At 37.3% G+C, this 16,791-nt stretch overlaps 1 protein-coding gene across 5 annotated transcripts in view; it reads right to left on the reverse strand.

The window, feature by feature from the left end:
- LOC127618205 (E3 ubiquitin-protein ligase UBR2-like) overlaps window positions 1–16,791 on the reverse strand; it is a 56,102-nt gene that overhangs the window by 7,473 nt on the left and 31,838 nt on the right. For 4 of the 5 annotated variants that reach the window (XM_052090524.1, XM_052090521.1, XM_052090525.1 and 1 more), the window contains exons 26-39: window positions 14,484–14,586; window positions 14,282–14,391; window positions 13,685–13,765; window positions 13,424–13,605; window positions 13,113–13,318; window positions 12,559–12,652; window positions 9,391–9,549; window positions 7,430–7,515; window positions 5,502–5,577; window positions 5,259–5,407; window positions 3,669–3,724; window positions 3,429–3,525; window positions 2,222–2,289; window positions 70–205 (exon numbers count right to left, since the gene is read on the reverse strand). In XM_052090524.1, the coding sequence (XP_051946484.1) occupies window positions 70–205; window positions 2,222–2,289; window positions 3,429–3,525; window positions 3,669–3,724; window positions 5,259–5,407; window positions 5,502–5,577; window positions 7,430–7,515; window positions 9,391–9,549; window positions 12,559–12,652; window positions 13,113–13,318; window positions 13,424–13,605; window positions 13,685–13,765; window positions 14,282–14,391; window positions 14,484–14,586 (1,603 nt within the window). The remainder of the gene's footprint in view (window positions 1–69; window positions 206–2,221; window positions 2,290–3,428; window positions 3,526–3,668; window positions 3,725–5,258; window positions 5,408–5,501; window positions 5,578–7,429; window positions 7,516–9,390; window positions 9,550–12,558; window positions 12,653–13,112; window positions 13,319–13,423; window positions 13,606–13,684; window positions 13,766–14,281; window positions 14,392–14,483; window positions 14,587–16,791) is intronic. The other variant, XM_052090523.1, reaches the window with a different exon arrangement.

A 16,791-nucleotide genomic window follows, 5' to 3' on the forward strand; every position in this document is an offset into this window, starting at 1 on the left:
GCCCACGAGTGAAATCATGTATGAGTTTGTCATAGTCATATGCTTGTTTGTAAAGGCAGAGGTTCTGACCTGGTATGGAGGTGAGGAGAATCTGGACCAGGTGAGCAACAGTGACAAGGTGCAGGAAATGCAGCTGTGCAGTATCAGCACTCATCCCTGACGAGTCTAGACAGAGAACCGCTGGATGGGATAGCACCAAGCTCAGCTGCCACACAAGTAAAGTGAGTTCAGAGGACATGTGTGGCATCAAAGCTTCAGTCATTATTAAACGATTGAGTCTTCACTCCATGTACACATGTACATTTGTGTTGTTTTGTTTAGAGGTTGTGTGAGAACCATAGATAAAATACTTGCACATGTATAACATTGCTGTAAAAGATCCAGACTGATCTGTATGTGTCTGCATGTGAACAAAACTTTAACCCTTACAAGCTTTAAGAATTGAGAATCAGGAACCCGTTTTTGTTCAGAAGTTTATTAAAAGTGTAAATACTGATGATGATTCTAATGATCGTGATTCTAATGATTTTTAGTTATGTAAAAAAAAAATATGTTATGACATTTTGTTGGTGTACATTGAGGGGAAAAAGTATTTGATCCCCTGCTGATTTTGTACGTTTGCCCACTAACAAAGAAATGATCAGTCTATAATTTTAATGGTAGGTTAATTTGAACAGTGAGAGACAGATTAACAACAAAAAAATCCAGAAAAACACATGTCAAAAATGTTATAAATTGAATTGCATTTTAATGAGAGAAATAAGTATTCGACCCCTCTGCAAAACTTGACTTAGAACTTGGTGGCAAAACCCTTGTTGGCAATCACAGAGGTCAGACGTTTCTTGTAGTTGGCCACCAGGTTTGCACACATCTCAGGAGGGATTTTGTCCCACTCCTCTTTGCAGATCTTCTCCAAGTCATTAAGGTTTTGAGGATGACGTTTGGCAACTCGAACCTTTAGCTCCCTCCACAGATTGTCTATGGGATTAAGTTCTGGAGACTGGCTAGGCCACTCCAGGACCTTAATGTGCTTCTTCATGAGCCACTCTTTTGTTGCCTTGGCCGTGTGTTTAGGGTCATTGTCATGCTGGAATACCCATCCATGACCCATTTTCAATGCCCTGGCTGAGGGACATTGCCACGTCCATCGTCCCTTTGATGCGGTGAAGTCGTCCTGTCGCCTTAGCAGAAAAACAAACTTAAAGCATAATGTATCCACCTCCATGTTTGACACTGGGAATGGTGTTCTTAGGGTCATAGGCAGCATTCCTCCTCCTCCAAACACGGCGAGTTGAGTTGATGCCAAAGAGCTCGATTTTGGTCTCATCTGACCACAACACTTTCAACCAGTTCTCCTCTGAATCATTCAGATGTTCATTGGCAAACTTCATATGGGCTCTTTCTTGAGCAGGGCGACCTTGTGGGCGCTGCAGGATTTCAGTCCTTCATGGCGTAGTGTGTTACCAATTGTTTTCTTGGTGACTATGGTCCCAGCTGCCTTGAGATCATTGACAAGATCCTCCCGTGTAGTTCTGGGCTGATTCCTCACCGTTCTCATGATCATTGCAACTCCACGTGGTGAGATCTTGCATGAAGCCCCAGACCGAGGGAGATTGACAGTTCTTTTGCGTTTCTTCCATTTGCGAATAATCGCACCAACTGTTGTCACCTTCTCACCAAGCTGCTTGGCCTTGTAGCCCATTTCAGCCTTGTGTAGATCTACAATCTTGTCCCTGACATCCTTGGACAGCTCTTTGGTCTTGGCCATGGTGGAGAGTTTGGAATCTGATCGATTGATTGCTTCTGTGAACAGGTGTCTTTTATACAGGTAACAAGCTGAGATTAGAAGCACTCCCTTTAAGAGTGTGCTCCTAATCTCAGCTCATTACCTGTATAAAAGACACCTGGGTGCCAGAAATCTCTGATTGAGAGGGGGTTGAATACTTATTTCCCTCATTAAAATGCAATTCAATTTATAACATTTTTGACATGCATTCTTCTGGATTTTTTTGTTGGTATTCTGTCTCTCACTGTTCAAATTAACCTACCATTAAAATTATAGACTGATAATTTCTTTGTCTGTGGGCAAACGTACAATATCAGCAGGGAATCTTTTTTCCCTCAGTGACTTAGTAAAATGACTCTGTCAATTTGACCAGATTCATGTATAAAAGAGGCTAGTGAAATAACATCAACACAAAGCTTTAAAGTGTTTACTAACCAGCAAATGGAACATGTCTATATCCAGAATACACGGTATATTGTCCACCCGGGAATCAGGAACAAGGGCTGCACGGAGACATGAAAATATTCATATGGATTATGAAATTAAAATGACATACAGTGCTGTTAAAATGTGTTTGCCCATTCCTGATTTCTTCTATTTTTGTGTATTTTACATACTGAATTGTTTTAGATCTTCAAACGAGATATAACAAACAAAGGCAACCCGAGAAAACTCATAATATTTGGAACTTCGCAGTTCTGCTTTAGTTCAGCCACATTGGAGGTTTACGAGCATGAACTGCCCATTTAAGGCCCTGCCACTGCATCTCAATTGGGTTCAAGTCAGGACTTTGACTAGGCCACTCCAAAACTTTAATTCTGCTTCATCTGAGCCATTCATAGGTGGATTTACTCCTATTCTTTGGATCAATGTCTTGCTGCTTAATCCAGTTGTGCTTGAGCTTCAGCTCATGGACTGATGACTGGACATTCTCCTTTAGGATTTTCTGGTGGAGAGCAGAATTCATTTAACCCTCAATTATTGCAAGTCGCCCATGTGCTTTTTGGAGCTTCAAAGTTCCGGCCACCATTTGCTTACATTTTATGGACCTACAGAGCTGAAATATTGTTCTAAAAATCTTTGTTTGTGTTCTGCAGAAGAAAGTAAGTAATACACATCTGGGATGGCATAATGGTGAGTAAATGAAAGAATTTTCCTTTTTGGGTGAACTATCCATTTAAGAGCATATTAACAACAGTGGAGTCGATTGGCTTCTTTACATTATCTGTGCTATGAGTGATTAGAAATTTGTTTTTGTTTTTGGTCTACAACTGCCTGTAAAAAACAGAAAGACTGTTAAAAGGAGAAATTATTTAATGACAAATGGATGCGTGAATCGTCTTTGGACACACATTACACTGAACGAGTCAAATCAAACTTGTACATCAATTTGCTTAATAGCGTAATATTCGGTCGCATATGAGAGTGATTTACTCTAATTGTAGTTTGATGCCACATAGAATAAAATCTTGGATCTAAGAATAAGAATCAATATTGAGATTCATCTAATGAAGATCACCTTTCATAAGAAAATCTATATTTTTACACAATCCTAAAATGTTTGTAGCAAGTCATTTCCCATAATATCTGAACCATGCCAGAACAACTAGTTGGTGTGAATAGAAGCTTTCATGATTCTTACCAGCAAAAAGCCTGATAAAGTGACTCTGTACAGTGGTATGAGAAGAGACAGTCCAGCAGGCCGAGCTGAACCGAGTCAGAGAGCTCAAACAGTCATCCTACAGAGAGAGAGAGAGAGAGAGAGAGACACAGACGCCATTTAGGTGACCGAACTAACAAAACCCTATTATTTGATTAATATCTGATATCCACTGAACATTCAAATAAAAAGCCAGAATAAACAGCATATCTGTTTGATTACCTGTCTGCATGGTAAGCTTCCAAACAAAGGCTTCTCTTCATCCACCAGCAATCTCTCTGTGAGAGAAATGAGACAATCTTACTGTACAGAAAAAATTTTAAACAACAAGATATCCAAAGTGACTTACAAAAGAGGAATAGTAGTATCCAATAAGAATATATATATATATATATATATATATATATATATATATACACACATATTTATATTAGGGCTGTCAATCGATTAACATTTTTAACAGAATTAATTACATGGTGTCCCGATTATTTAATCGCATATACAAATATTTGCAGAGAAAGCCCCTCGTATAACAATAATTCAAATTAATATATATAATAAAAAATATTCTGATAATTAAAGTGCATTATATTCCTGTAGCAGAAGAGTTAATCATTGATAAGACCATTCAAAAAGCGGCTTTAGAATACAATGTATTGTTTACTACCATATTATTGATCATAATCCAATCATTGGCACACAGTTCACAGCAATCCATTTCACAAGTGAATTTGTCAATCAGTTGGAGATTTATTATGAGGGCTTGTTTAAGGACCCGTCAATGTACACCTGCATCAGATATGCTTGTGTAGCGCCTCGAGTGTGTTGTGTCATAAACATAAAACGTTTAGTTCACTAGTTTCAAGTTAAATATAGTTTAATACTCGATCTTTAAACACATCTTGAGATCCGTTAGTTCACATTTGCACTCCTTCAAGTGTTTTGAACGCAAGAACGTAACGCATGTTTCTGTTGTGGGTTGTTTTCTTCACCGTATATACTGTGCGTTGCCACACAGCTGAAATTTCACTTACTGCCCTCTGGAGTAAACAGGTGGTATTACAAGCTTGCATTTCTCAGGAATCTTCCTTATCATGGTGCGATTAATTGCTTTAACGCGTTATTTTTTGTCAAATTAATCGCACTGAATTAACACGTTAAATCGACAGCCCTAATATATATATATTTTTTTTTTTTTATGTTTTAACCATATACACATACATATATATATATATATATATGTTTATATAAAAAATGTGTTTACAGCTGATTATTATAGACAGAAAGTGAGTCTGCTTTATGGATGGAGTTGGGAAGGTCATTCAACCAACGTGGTACAGTGAAACCAAAAGTCCGGGAAAGTGTTTTGGTGCCTCTGTGTAGGCGCTGCTCATTAGCCGACCGCAGCCTTCTGGTGGGTACGTAGCTCTGCAGAAATGATTTTAGGTATGCTGGAGCAGACCCAGAGACTGTTCTGTATGCCAGCATCAGAGCCTTGAATTTGATACATGGAATGGTGTAACATGCACTCTCTTTATTTCATTAAAGACCAGATATGCTGCTGAATTCTGGATCATTTGCAGGGGCCTAATTGCACATGCAGGGAGGCCTGCAAGAAGTTGTGTGGCATGTTAATAGAGGAAGGGTCTTATTTTACTTATTAAATGCACAAGTAATAGTGCACCTCTACTCAACAAGACACAATTTGAGGCATCACTCATGTCCATAGCGCAAATGGTGCGGGACGGGTTACACGCCAAGAAAGTGAATGGGCCTTTGATTCCTAGAGATAAACTGGGAGTATGGACTGACCTATGGACTGAATGGTGTAGCCACAGCTGCCCCAGCACATGATTGGCACACGGGGGTCCTGCTCGTTAGGGTGCACCTTCAGACCAACTTTGTATGTGGCTGTCCCAAACGTGGTCAGCATTTCCTTTACGGTGCTTGAGTATGGGTTCCTAACAGACACAAATGATTTTTACTGAAGTTAGGTATTTTGTCTCAAGGACACTTAAGTTACTTATGGTCATTTTGGATGTGTTGTAGTCTTACTTTGGAGTGTAGTCTAGTTTGAAGCCATGAGGTGGAGAACAGTCTTCAGCACTACCTGTATCGGCACCTTCAGCACCTTTAGACAAACACATCATTTTTCTCTATTCACAAACAGAGCTATCTTTTTCTTTAAGCAACAATATAATGCAACTTTAAAAATGCTCAGACAGTTTTCCTATAAGTTGTAAGATATGCAGGCAAGTCTGAATTGATTGTGCAGCATCCTGTCTAATGAGAAGTGGTTGATAATTATGCCATCTGGCAGAACGGCTAAATGTCACCATTTATAATCATGAAAAATAAGTAAAACAATATATCCAATGAAAATAAACAATTAAGCTGTTAATGTTTAAAGTCATACAGGAACATGAAGCCTGCTGGACAAACAAGCACTTGCATGCTCCAGTGCACATTGTCAATGCCTGAAAAACCCTGCCCATGTTTCTTCAATTCTCTCAGCCCTGACCACTGATAGATACACACGCCCCGCACATGGATATTTACATATCACTATCAGTGGTCGACCGATATATTGTTGAGACCAAGAAATCAGCCAATATTCTGACTTTTTCATTATCGGCCGTTACATTTTCACGGTTTGATTCTTGAGGGCGCCGAAAATCGGCAGCTTGCACGTGAACCAACTGAGACTTGTAAATGACCAGTGACAATTTGTTTTGTTGTTACATGCCATTGTGTTACAACAATAAGTCTTTTGTGCAACACAGTGTCATTTAAACATTCCGCATATCAGAGCCGCGATACACTATTGATAGATAAAGTTAAAGTGCTCGTCTGTTTCATGCTCCCTCTCTCTCCTCAACAGTTTCCAGTCTTGTCTAATGATAAAAAGGCAAATATCAATAAAACTAATATCATATAACATCTGCAAATACCTCATATAAACAGATATTTACATCTAAAGCACGTATTCTATCAGCCTCTCTTCAGCAATTCCCTGTAACTTTTAACTTTCTTTTCTAATTATAAAAGGCAAATATCTATAAAACTTCTATGATATACCATCTACAAATATGCAGATATCCTGTTTAAACAGATGTAATTCACGAACCTCACGAAAATCCAATGTTTTCTTCATGTTGAGCACTCATCTAATATCTTCATCTGAAGATCTTATTCTATCAGCCAGAATCAAAACTTCAGGATCTGAATCAAAATTTCCTCTAATTCACAAATCATGATGGTCACTCTGTGACAATCCAAGTTTTTTTACAAAGTTAAACTTTTGTGTGAAATTTAGTAAATATAATGCTAAATAAGAGTTTATAATTTTTTTTTTAGCAATTTTACATTTATATTAATTAGTATATTACATTTTGTGACAAATCAGCACTGTATTGGCCTATCGGCAACCCTGCTCTCTGGATATCGGCCATAAAAATTAAAAAAAAAAAAAAAAAAAACATCGGTCGACCACTAATCACGATATAGCAATACACAGTACATAGCGATATACACGGAAACCTTGCAAATCACTGTTTTCTGCTCTGTATTTTCTAAAACAAAACCAATTCCACACCACAGAGGATGCACCTTTTTTTCTCCACAATCTCCTCCTAATGTTCTCATTCAAAGAGATTTGAGGAACAGCAGCCGCTTTGCCTTTCTCATGCATTTCTCCGTCAGAAAGTGCACGTGTGACATGAATATAATGATGTGCGCATTTCTTGCCATGTGGTGCCGATTTTATGTAAGATGATAATCAAATTTGTCAAATTTCTACCAGTTTATCGTGTCTACCGGTATATCGCCCACCCCTAAAAAATAGGATTCTATTTCTACTGAAATATTAAATACTCGCTTGGTGACTTCAAGTGATCTTTAGACATGATTCTAGATCAGTGATATTTTTAAGCAAAAATGAAGTCTGTTATGCCACAGAGACTTTGAGGGAAAGGGTTACTCACAGTTGTTCTTCTTGTGAGCGGAGTGCAGGGCTTTCATCTGCAGAGAAGTGATGTTCAGCCACTGGCTCAGATCAGGCTGGTCACTGCTGCACACATACACAAACACTTATTCAAATCCATCTTACAGTATATTTCATACTTTAACATTTTAAGTAAAGAATTCATATAATAAAAAAAATAAAAATAAACTTGACAATTGCAACAAGGCCAGTGTGTTGGAACATCTCATGTCTGCTGTGCATAAGAAAAGCAGCAGCATGGCTTTCACAATGTCAATGTTTCTGCTGCGGCTCTTAACAGAAAATATGCACATTTCTAGGTTACCCTAGTGAACATTTCACTTAGTAACTGCGCATAATTGAGCATAAATTTACAGCGCTCCGTTTTTGCTGCTGCGTTCAGAAATAAATATGTGCCACTTACATGCAACACGCTGTATGCGCAAGTTGTGTGAAACAGGCCTTAATGTTGATTACAAATGACAAATTCATTATTTAGCAGATGCTTTTATCCAAATGACGTACAGTACATAGGGCTGCAACTAATGATTATTTTTATAATTGATTAATCTAACGATTATTAGACTATTCGACCGATTATTGCAATGATTAATCATTAGCTCTTAACAGATTATTCAGCATGTGCCCAGAGTTAAAAGGTTGTATTAAACATGCTTACTAACAATAAAGAGGACAAAATCATATTTTAAAATACCTCTAAATGACATTCACTGAATTAAAGGGGAAACATTACTTGGATTTTTATTGTTTAAATAATAAAAAATGTCGCTGCAAAAAATCCTTTTGTTATCAAGTGTTTTTGTCTTGTTTTCCACTTAACATTGTCTAAAAATCCTTAAAACAAGATATATTTACTTCAGAAGCAACATATACGATATTTATACTTGCTTTAAGCGAATGTATCTTAAATATAAGTGTATTTTAATGTTTCTTTTTTTCACTTGTTCATACTTCTGCCAGTGCAGTAAAGACAAAATATACTCATATTCAAGATACATGCTCTAAAAAAAGTCTAAATATCTTATATGTTGCTTCTCAGGTAAATGTATCTTGTTTTAAGTATTTTTTGATATTTTAAAATATTAAAATGAATTAAATGTTATATTGCCAATAACAATTTTTTCTTCTGCAGTTTAGCTGCTAAAGTAAATGTACAGAAGACGTTTTAGATATTTCTATTAGAAAACAAACCAAAAAAATAATAATATTTTTTTGCATTGTCTAATGGGCTAATACTACACCCTCTCACCTTATTGATCACTTGATTTCGATCCATCTTTAACTCACAAAAAATAAACTTCCCGATTTCTTCCCGAAATCGCCGATTTTCATAAGATACACACCGTGACACTCATAGTATAATTCACTATGTTGCGAGCAATCACTTTAAACAAAATGTAGCTGCAGCAAGCATGCCCTAGTGATGAGCATCTCTGCACAAGACAGAATAAGACGTAGAAGTAGAGAGAGAAGTTTGAAACTCTCTCGTGCTGTTTTTCACGGACAAATGCCAGTTTCAGAGTTTGTGCTAATTTATATAGCCCGCTTTCTTATTATTTGAACTTTAATAAAGGATGCATTAAATATAGAATATAATGGCGCAGTTTCCTTTTTAGACGCTCTGACAGGCAAGTTTTGCTCAAGCGGAACACCAGGTACGGCGACACTGTTTTTCTGTATGAGCTTGTGTGAAGTAGGCTTATCACACAAAGGATCAGAAAGGTTGTCACATCTATAACATGTGAGAGTAATACACTAACGCCATCCTTAATCAGACAATCTGAACCACTCATTTAGGCAGACTCTTACGCTTACTCTACAACATACATACTCTCTGAGTATGTAAAGTACAGTTTTGTTGTACCTTCAGCATCAGTGTTGATGCCCATAATGTAACAGTCAACAGCTGAGAGTAACTCTCTTCTAAGTTTGTTGAAGTACCTGCAGGTGGTCTTAGTAAGAGGCAGTAGTGGGATGACTGTGTTACTCAGACACTCGCAGAGCGGACACAAGAACTCTCCGTTCTCCACGTCATAACTGGTGTGCACACGTAGCCTCTGCTGCCTGCGCTGCTCTTTAGCCTGCACCGCTTCAAAATACCTGCAGTGGGAGACATTATACACAATTAAAATTAAGGACTGCGAAACACAAATAATAACAGCACGCAATGGTTGGGTTCCAAAGTAAATCACGTTCATTCTCTCCAAATTAGGGCCAAGCAAAATATTGAATATTTATGATATAAATCGCATTGATTTTGATGACGATATAAATTAAGCAATATTGTGAATATCGCAATGATTTGAATGTGCTTTTACTTGACCATTAAGTTTCATCCAGAGCGCAGTAGACTTATTTCATTATTCTTCAGGGCTGCATAATTCAATGAAAATAACATCAAAATGGTAATATCGTCATATGTGATTATTAAACCGCTAAAGTCTGCGATTAAAGACAGATAAACAGTCTGTGTGAGCGCATGCTTCAGAATAAACCGGTGACGTGCTGTTCTGTGAACGTGCTGGGTTTATTGGCCCATGTTTTTAGCACTTTTAGAGACGCTCACATACATTGTAAAAGAAAAGTACTGCATGTTTCACTTCTAAACATTAGTAACTGCTTAAAGTTATTATACAAATCTACAAAAGTGGCACAGTATAACAGCGTTTCACCAGATGGGGAGGCTCAAGGTAAAGTTGATGTAAATAGGATAAACATGTAGAACTTCTACATAAAACAAATCTAATCCTCAAAATAATAATGATAATTCATTATTTTTTTATAATAGAAAACTTGACTGGGTTTCACAGCAATAATTTAGTATGATGCAATATTCAACTAGGATCCAAAAAGTGAAGTGGTTTTAGCACAACTTGTTCATTCACAAAAATTGTTTTAGTAAAAATATATGAGGGTAAATAATGTTTTTTCTTTAGCTACTAAGCATAATTGGGTTGTGAATCGAGAGAAAAAAGTTTTCTATGATAAAACCCTATTAAATTATGGTTCATGATGATTTTCACATGCCATAAAATCAGTGGACATGTTTGTAATGTTGTAATTACAATTTGGGCAAGATCTTCTGACTTTTTCCAGTGGACTTTTTTTTTTTTTTTTTTAATAATAGGATCAAATGGGCAGATTCAATACATATAAAACTATATTGGCAAGAGAAACTTAAATGTACAGATATAAAACATGGAATGCTGAAGTTTAATTTGCTGAAGTTCAAAACTATTATTTTCTCTGGCTTTCGTTCAGTCTGTATACCAGTCTGCAGCTTGCTGAACAGCCAGGTCCTTCAGTCTCTATCGCGCACACTCTGGGTCTCTCTCGGGCATTTTCTTTTGACAGTGGTTAAGACGACAGAAGTTGTACATTTACAGGCGATGCATAGAGATACGGTAGCTTGGTTCACCGCTTGCGGGTGAAGTCTCCATTCTCCGTACAGTAAATCCGCTCCCGTGTTTATTATGCCTGGGACACGTGTAGCGCGGAACGAATAATTGTGTGCTGCTCCACACAATCAGTTTCTGTGCTAGGATGTGCAGTCGATTCGAGCATGTACCTCCTGAAAATTTATATATGCCAATGTTAGCCACAGAAAGTGGGGAAAAACATTAGTGAATTTTTGCCCATTGTACAAAGGTGCCCCGGTTTGTTCCTGACACGCAACAGATGCCCTAACCCCGCCCAAATCAGACCCTGTAAGGATGAGTAGCCTGCCAGGAACAACTAGACACCTTTCTCCTATCGCATGAAGTTTCAGGAATTAAACAGATGGACACTGGATTAATTGCATAAATTTATTTTGTCTCAGCCCTAATATACATTTTTAAAATGCATTTCAATGAAAATGTAATTTTCCTTTGTGTTCATTTAGTGAAAAAATGTGGGGAAACATGTTTTTATTTTAAATAGATTTTTATTCAATGCCTTTAAAATGTTGAATCTACTTTCTACTGTTTGGATGAAATTATGGATCCTCTAATAAAGAGCAATTTCAATCAAATACATTTTTATCGAGATATATATATTGCATCTGGTCAAAGCGGCTGAAAAATATAAAGATTTAATTTTTGCTGCCATATTGCCCAGCCTCACTTCAAATTACTGTAAAAAAAAAAATAAAAATGTCCTTGCCGATAACATACCGGTCACATGACGGTGTTTTAGTGTCACTTAAAAAAAATTCTACAATTTCAAGCATAAAGTAAAAATTAAGAGAATAATGTCATATCATGACATTTTAGTTATAATATTTTGATAATAAAGTCAAAATTATGAGGAAAAAAAGTAATAGCATTACGAGATTAGTCGTAATATTTTAATCTCAATGCTACAAATTTATTCTTGAAACTTTTACTTTATTCTGGTAAAAGGCATGTTATGAGATTATTTTCAAAACATTTTGACTTTATTCACGAAAATGTTTTTTATTTTTTTACCATGGCACTAAAATGCTATCGTACTTTCAAGAGACCGTTAACAGCTAAAATATGCTTCTGTAGATGCCACGAGCCAGTGACATTTCATCTCCTTTTATTTTTACTTGTTTAATTTCTAATTTCCGTGAAATACTACATTACCCACAAACCTAAGGCAAGATCCACCAATCAGAGGAGGAGCTGTTACCATGGAACAAGGAATCATGGCAATCTGACTCAACAGCGATCGCCCACTTCCATTAAGCATTAAAAATGAATTGAATCAGTCTCTCTACAATCTAGTTTAATATTCTAACATTGTTGCTTATTCGATTATGATATTTGTGATGTTTAAAAGGATGAGAAGTTCATACCATCATAAAAGAAAGTAAACTTTTTGCACCTGTTCATGTTTGTTTGTTTGTTTGTTAGTTTCTTTGCCAACTTTCATACGCTTTTATATTTTTCCTAAGCATTAAATGTCATTATGTTGTGATTCATCTGGCTTTGGGTTAACTGTTTAATGACAAATGATTTTAAACCACTATGGAGAAAATTACTAGGAAAATTACTTTCAAAACCAAGGCCACTGAAAATGTGGGCAGTCACTCTTACATTATATAGCGTCCCACTAATGGAAAGAAGACATTTATCGCCATATGTGGTTCAAGATGATTCTTACCTCTGCCAGCAGTGCGAGTGCATGATGTGTCCACAGCTGCCAGTGTGTGTGCCGAACGACAGGTCAGGGTGCATGAACAAAGGGTCATACTTATCTGCAATACAAACGCAGAGACATTCATAAAAGAGTGATAATCAAACACAGTATATAACCCAGTATAATAGAAGAAAAAAACATTCAGTCAAACACTACAAGTAAGGCTTGGACACACTTAGTGAATTTATTAGAACCATTAAACAATTGTCCAGCATACATGTGAACTCAATACGGTTTAGAACGCATCCCAGGATGCAACTCACAAAGATATTTCCAAGTATGTCGAGAGTGTGCAGAGCTGTAATCTAGACAAAAATTACTACTATGAAATAACACACAGAAATATGGGAATTATGCATTGCCACAAAACAAGGTTCTTCATAGGTCTGATAGCTTAATTAATATTACTATCGATGAAATTTAAGAATAACAGTAAGTAATGAGTAGGTGTGTCCAAACCTTTTACTGGTGGTCTGATTTTATTTGCCTGTCAAGATGAACCACACACACAGACTAACCTGGGTTGTGTGGTGGTCTCTTGCGGTTTTTGGACATGACTGTGGAGCGCTGAACAAAAGCAGCAAGCACCATTGCTTTGCCATCAGCCCGGATCTCTTGTTCCTCCTGACACAAGATGCATGTCACCATCTGCCTTCTTTCACTGCCACCTGCACGCCACCGTCGCGGGCCCACACATACCAGTGCACTGTCACACGAACTGGGGCTAAGGGAATTATGGAGGTGTATGTTTCAATGCTGTGTGTTTATTAGGGCTTGGCGCAAAACCAAATATGTGCATATTTTGCCGCATTACATGTGTGATGTGTACCTGTGCTCCAGTGAGGAGGAAGGGGAGACGTCCAGCTCCTCCAGGCTCTGCTGAAACAGCTCTTTATTCTCATTGATGAAATGTCTCTGCATCTCTGACATCTGAGCCATGATCTTCTCCCTGCGCAGTCGTGCCATCTCCGCTTTCCTCTTCCGCTCTGCCTTATCTTTATCACGCACCGTCTATAAACAAACACCCAGTGTGAGAATAATGCAACATCAATGCGTCATGATACAAGTGTGTTGCCCTTACTAGACCCACCTCCTCTTGACTGTGCCCTGAGCTGTCAGTAGGGGGCGCACTGGCAGTGCACTCTCTTGTGGTCTTGATGCTGGCCACCATCTGTGGACATACAAGTAGAGAATCAGTACAAAATCTGTTCATTTTATTAGCATCTTTATTCTATTGTTTTATGGCTGTAATTGGTTTACTTCTTTTAATTTCAGACAGTTTACTTATTATAATTGGAAAAACGAGAAGCAATGTTTACCTGCAAAATACTGCTCAGGTAAAAATGTTTATTTAATATGCTACGTTTTCATTAGCTTGTATATTTTTGCTGTGGTATAGAGATTGGTATCAAGAGTTATGAAATGTAGCTGGTATTGTAATCACTACTAAAATGTTGGTATCGTGACAACCCTTGTTGCATGTAAATGGAGTATTGTTAAGCAAAATTATATACTTCGCTGTGTAATCAGACAAATCCTCAGAACTACAGGATAAATGGAAATTTGACCCCCAAACTCTACACACTTCCATCACATGCAGTGTTCTGCTGCAAATCTTGTTGACAGTTGCGCTATTTATACATTCTAGTGACAGGTATCTCAGTAATAAGATGCTGATCTGCTTTACCTTGAGGATCCAGCGGATCATGTCCTTGTACACCTCCAGATGAGGAGCATTCTGCAGGGTTTCCAATAAAGCCAAGATACTGGGAGTGTTACCAGGGGACTCACCTGGCCCTACAGTAAGACATCAGGTCAACCATCTAATCAAGCACAAGTGAGTGTGTTTGGATATGAAAGAAAGGTAAAGCCATTAGACACAGACTTACTGGAGATTTTGAGAGTGAAGTTGAAGCTGGTGTCATGATCTTCTGAGCTGCTGATGAGATGTTGCTGTTCTTCTACCAGACCCATGCCGATCAGATGCAGCACCTGAAGGAGAAATTCACACTGAACTCTAGACTCCACACTCAGTCAACCAACTGATGGTCTCTGATAGGCCATGGCAGGGTTCCCACTCTTTTCAAGACACAATTTTACAGGACATTTCCTGGACATTTTATGTGCAAAAAAAAGTTGTAATGTTTAAGCAAAAACACTCTTTTTCAAATTCTGTATTCTACAGATTAATTAAATGTAATCAAACCAAATAAATTTGTTAAAAAATGTAATCAAATGAAAATATAATTATTTTAAGTAAACTTAAAATTTTCTACAGAACATTGCATTATTTTTATCAGATGAAGTGCTTTTCTACAAACTCCTCACAGTACAATCTGAAGCAACATGAAATTAATTGCTGCACAACAATATCAAAGATGTGAGATATTGCTTTAGTATTATCATTTAATTGCATTAAACATGATATTGTTTCCCATTTCAAGCATCCATTTAAATTGAGCTTTTACTTTAACATCAAAAACACACAGAAATGCCAGTTTCTCACATCCAGATAAGTCCCAGTGTGACAATTAAACACAAACAAATATAATTTCATTAAAATACATACAGTATGTGCTGCACGCTTACTGTACACACACCTAGAGCACGCGTGATGCTCATGATGAGGTGTTTTCAGTGTACAAGTGGCTGGCTTCACACATTCATTTTGAAGAACGCAGCACATGTAAATTATATATTTATTTTATTAAACCCTTTAGCAGTTTAATAATCACAACTTGGACATATTGAGATTTTAATTTGATTGTGCATTAAAACATAACTTTTTGTCCCAAATGTCAAATTCTGTGACATTCCACATCTTAAAGCTAATGCAATTTACTGGATCAATTTTCTCTGCATCACGGAAATCATAGGACCCAACATGTGGTAAGGGTTAAGCAGACTCCAACTGTTAATAATTGAAAATTAATTTACAAACTAAGGTGTAAAGGCCGCATCACCACGCTACCACCTCAGGGTGTTAATTCATTTTCAAAAGAAATACGCAGTCCGACCATCATCATTGTCTAAACTCAAATGTTTGCGTATACACTACAGCAGTGTTGGAACTCAATAATTTGCACTCAATCAATGCTTAATTAAGTAAATGTAAAGACTGATAATTATTTTCCAGGACATTTAGGTGTTTTTCTCAATTTTCATGACTGGAAAACTGCAATGAAAAATGTCAGGATTTCCAGGATGCGTTGAACCCTGCATTTCAAAGAACATCTAAAGAATTTTTCAAAAATGGTAGAAACTGCGCAAATTTCACAGGCTTTAATCAGTCCAGCGTGTTTAGAAGTTCTCAGAATTCAACAAAGAGCAATTCATTAAAAGAACAAATAGAATTGACAAAGTTTGCAAGGTTTGTGGAATCAAATCTCAAAAAGCTACCGAAGCGTTTTGTTTGAGATAACATTGAGACCAGCTGGAGTCGACAAACTTTTCCTTGGTTGAAAACATAACTTTGAAACCAATAAGTCTACAGAATGGATCTATACATGATAAAATACCTTAAACGGAGCTGAAAGTGTTACAGTCCTATTAGTAACTGAAAATGTAATACAATTTGCCTACATTTTTAATTTGAACACTCAAGGGGCAAGTGAAATCTTCAAATTCTGTGGTGCTTCCTGTGAGGGAACAAGTTATGCTTGCACAGATTCCATGAGGTTCACGTAACATGTTGATCAGATGGCCTCTTCCTGTCAAAGTGGACGGTTCTTGGACAGAAAGAGTTATCCCCTTATAGTAATATGGAATATTCCAACCAAGGGAGCATTTCAAGCTTGAAGTACCACCTATTTACATCAAGGGGCATTAAATGAAACTCCAGTTGTATAGGCACCGTGTCACGCAACTGTACTGACAACAAACCACACTCAGGCTTGCTTCCCACTAGCGATGACACAAGATGAGGAAGCGTTGTCAAACACAACTGGCCGGAGCGCAAATCCAAATGCAGGTACCACGAGATGTTTTTCAAACTATGTTTAACTTGACACAGCGACCTAAAAACGCTGTGTTTATGATGCAACGCAACCAAAGTGAGTCACTCCAAAAGCGTCCGTTGGACGCAGGTGTACATTGATGCATCCTTTTAAAATCACTCATAATAAATCTATCTCGGACAGACTGATGAATTCAATTACTAAATGGTTTGCTGAGGACTATAGGCCAGTGATAGGCGGT

The sequence above is a fragment of the Xyrauchen texanus genome, chromosome 24 (genome assembly GCF_025860055.1).
Source record: "Xyrauchen texanus isolate HMW12.3.18 chromosome 24, RBS_HiC_50CHRs, whole genome shotgun sequence".
Classification (NCBI taxonomy): Eukaryota; Metazoa; Chordata; class Actinopteri; order Cypriniformes; family Catostomidae; genus Xyrauchen; species Xyrauchen texanus.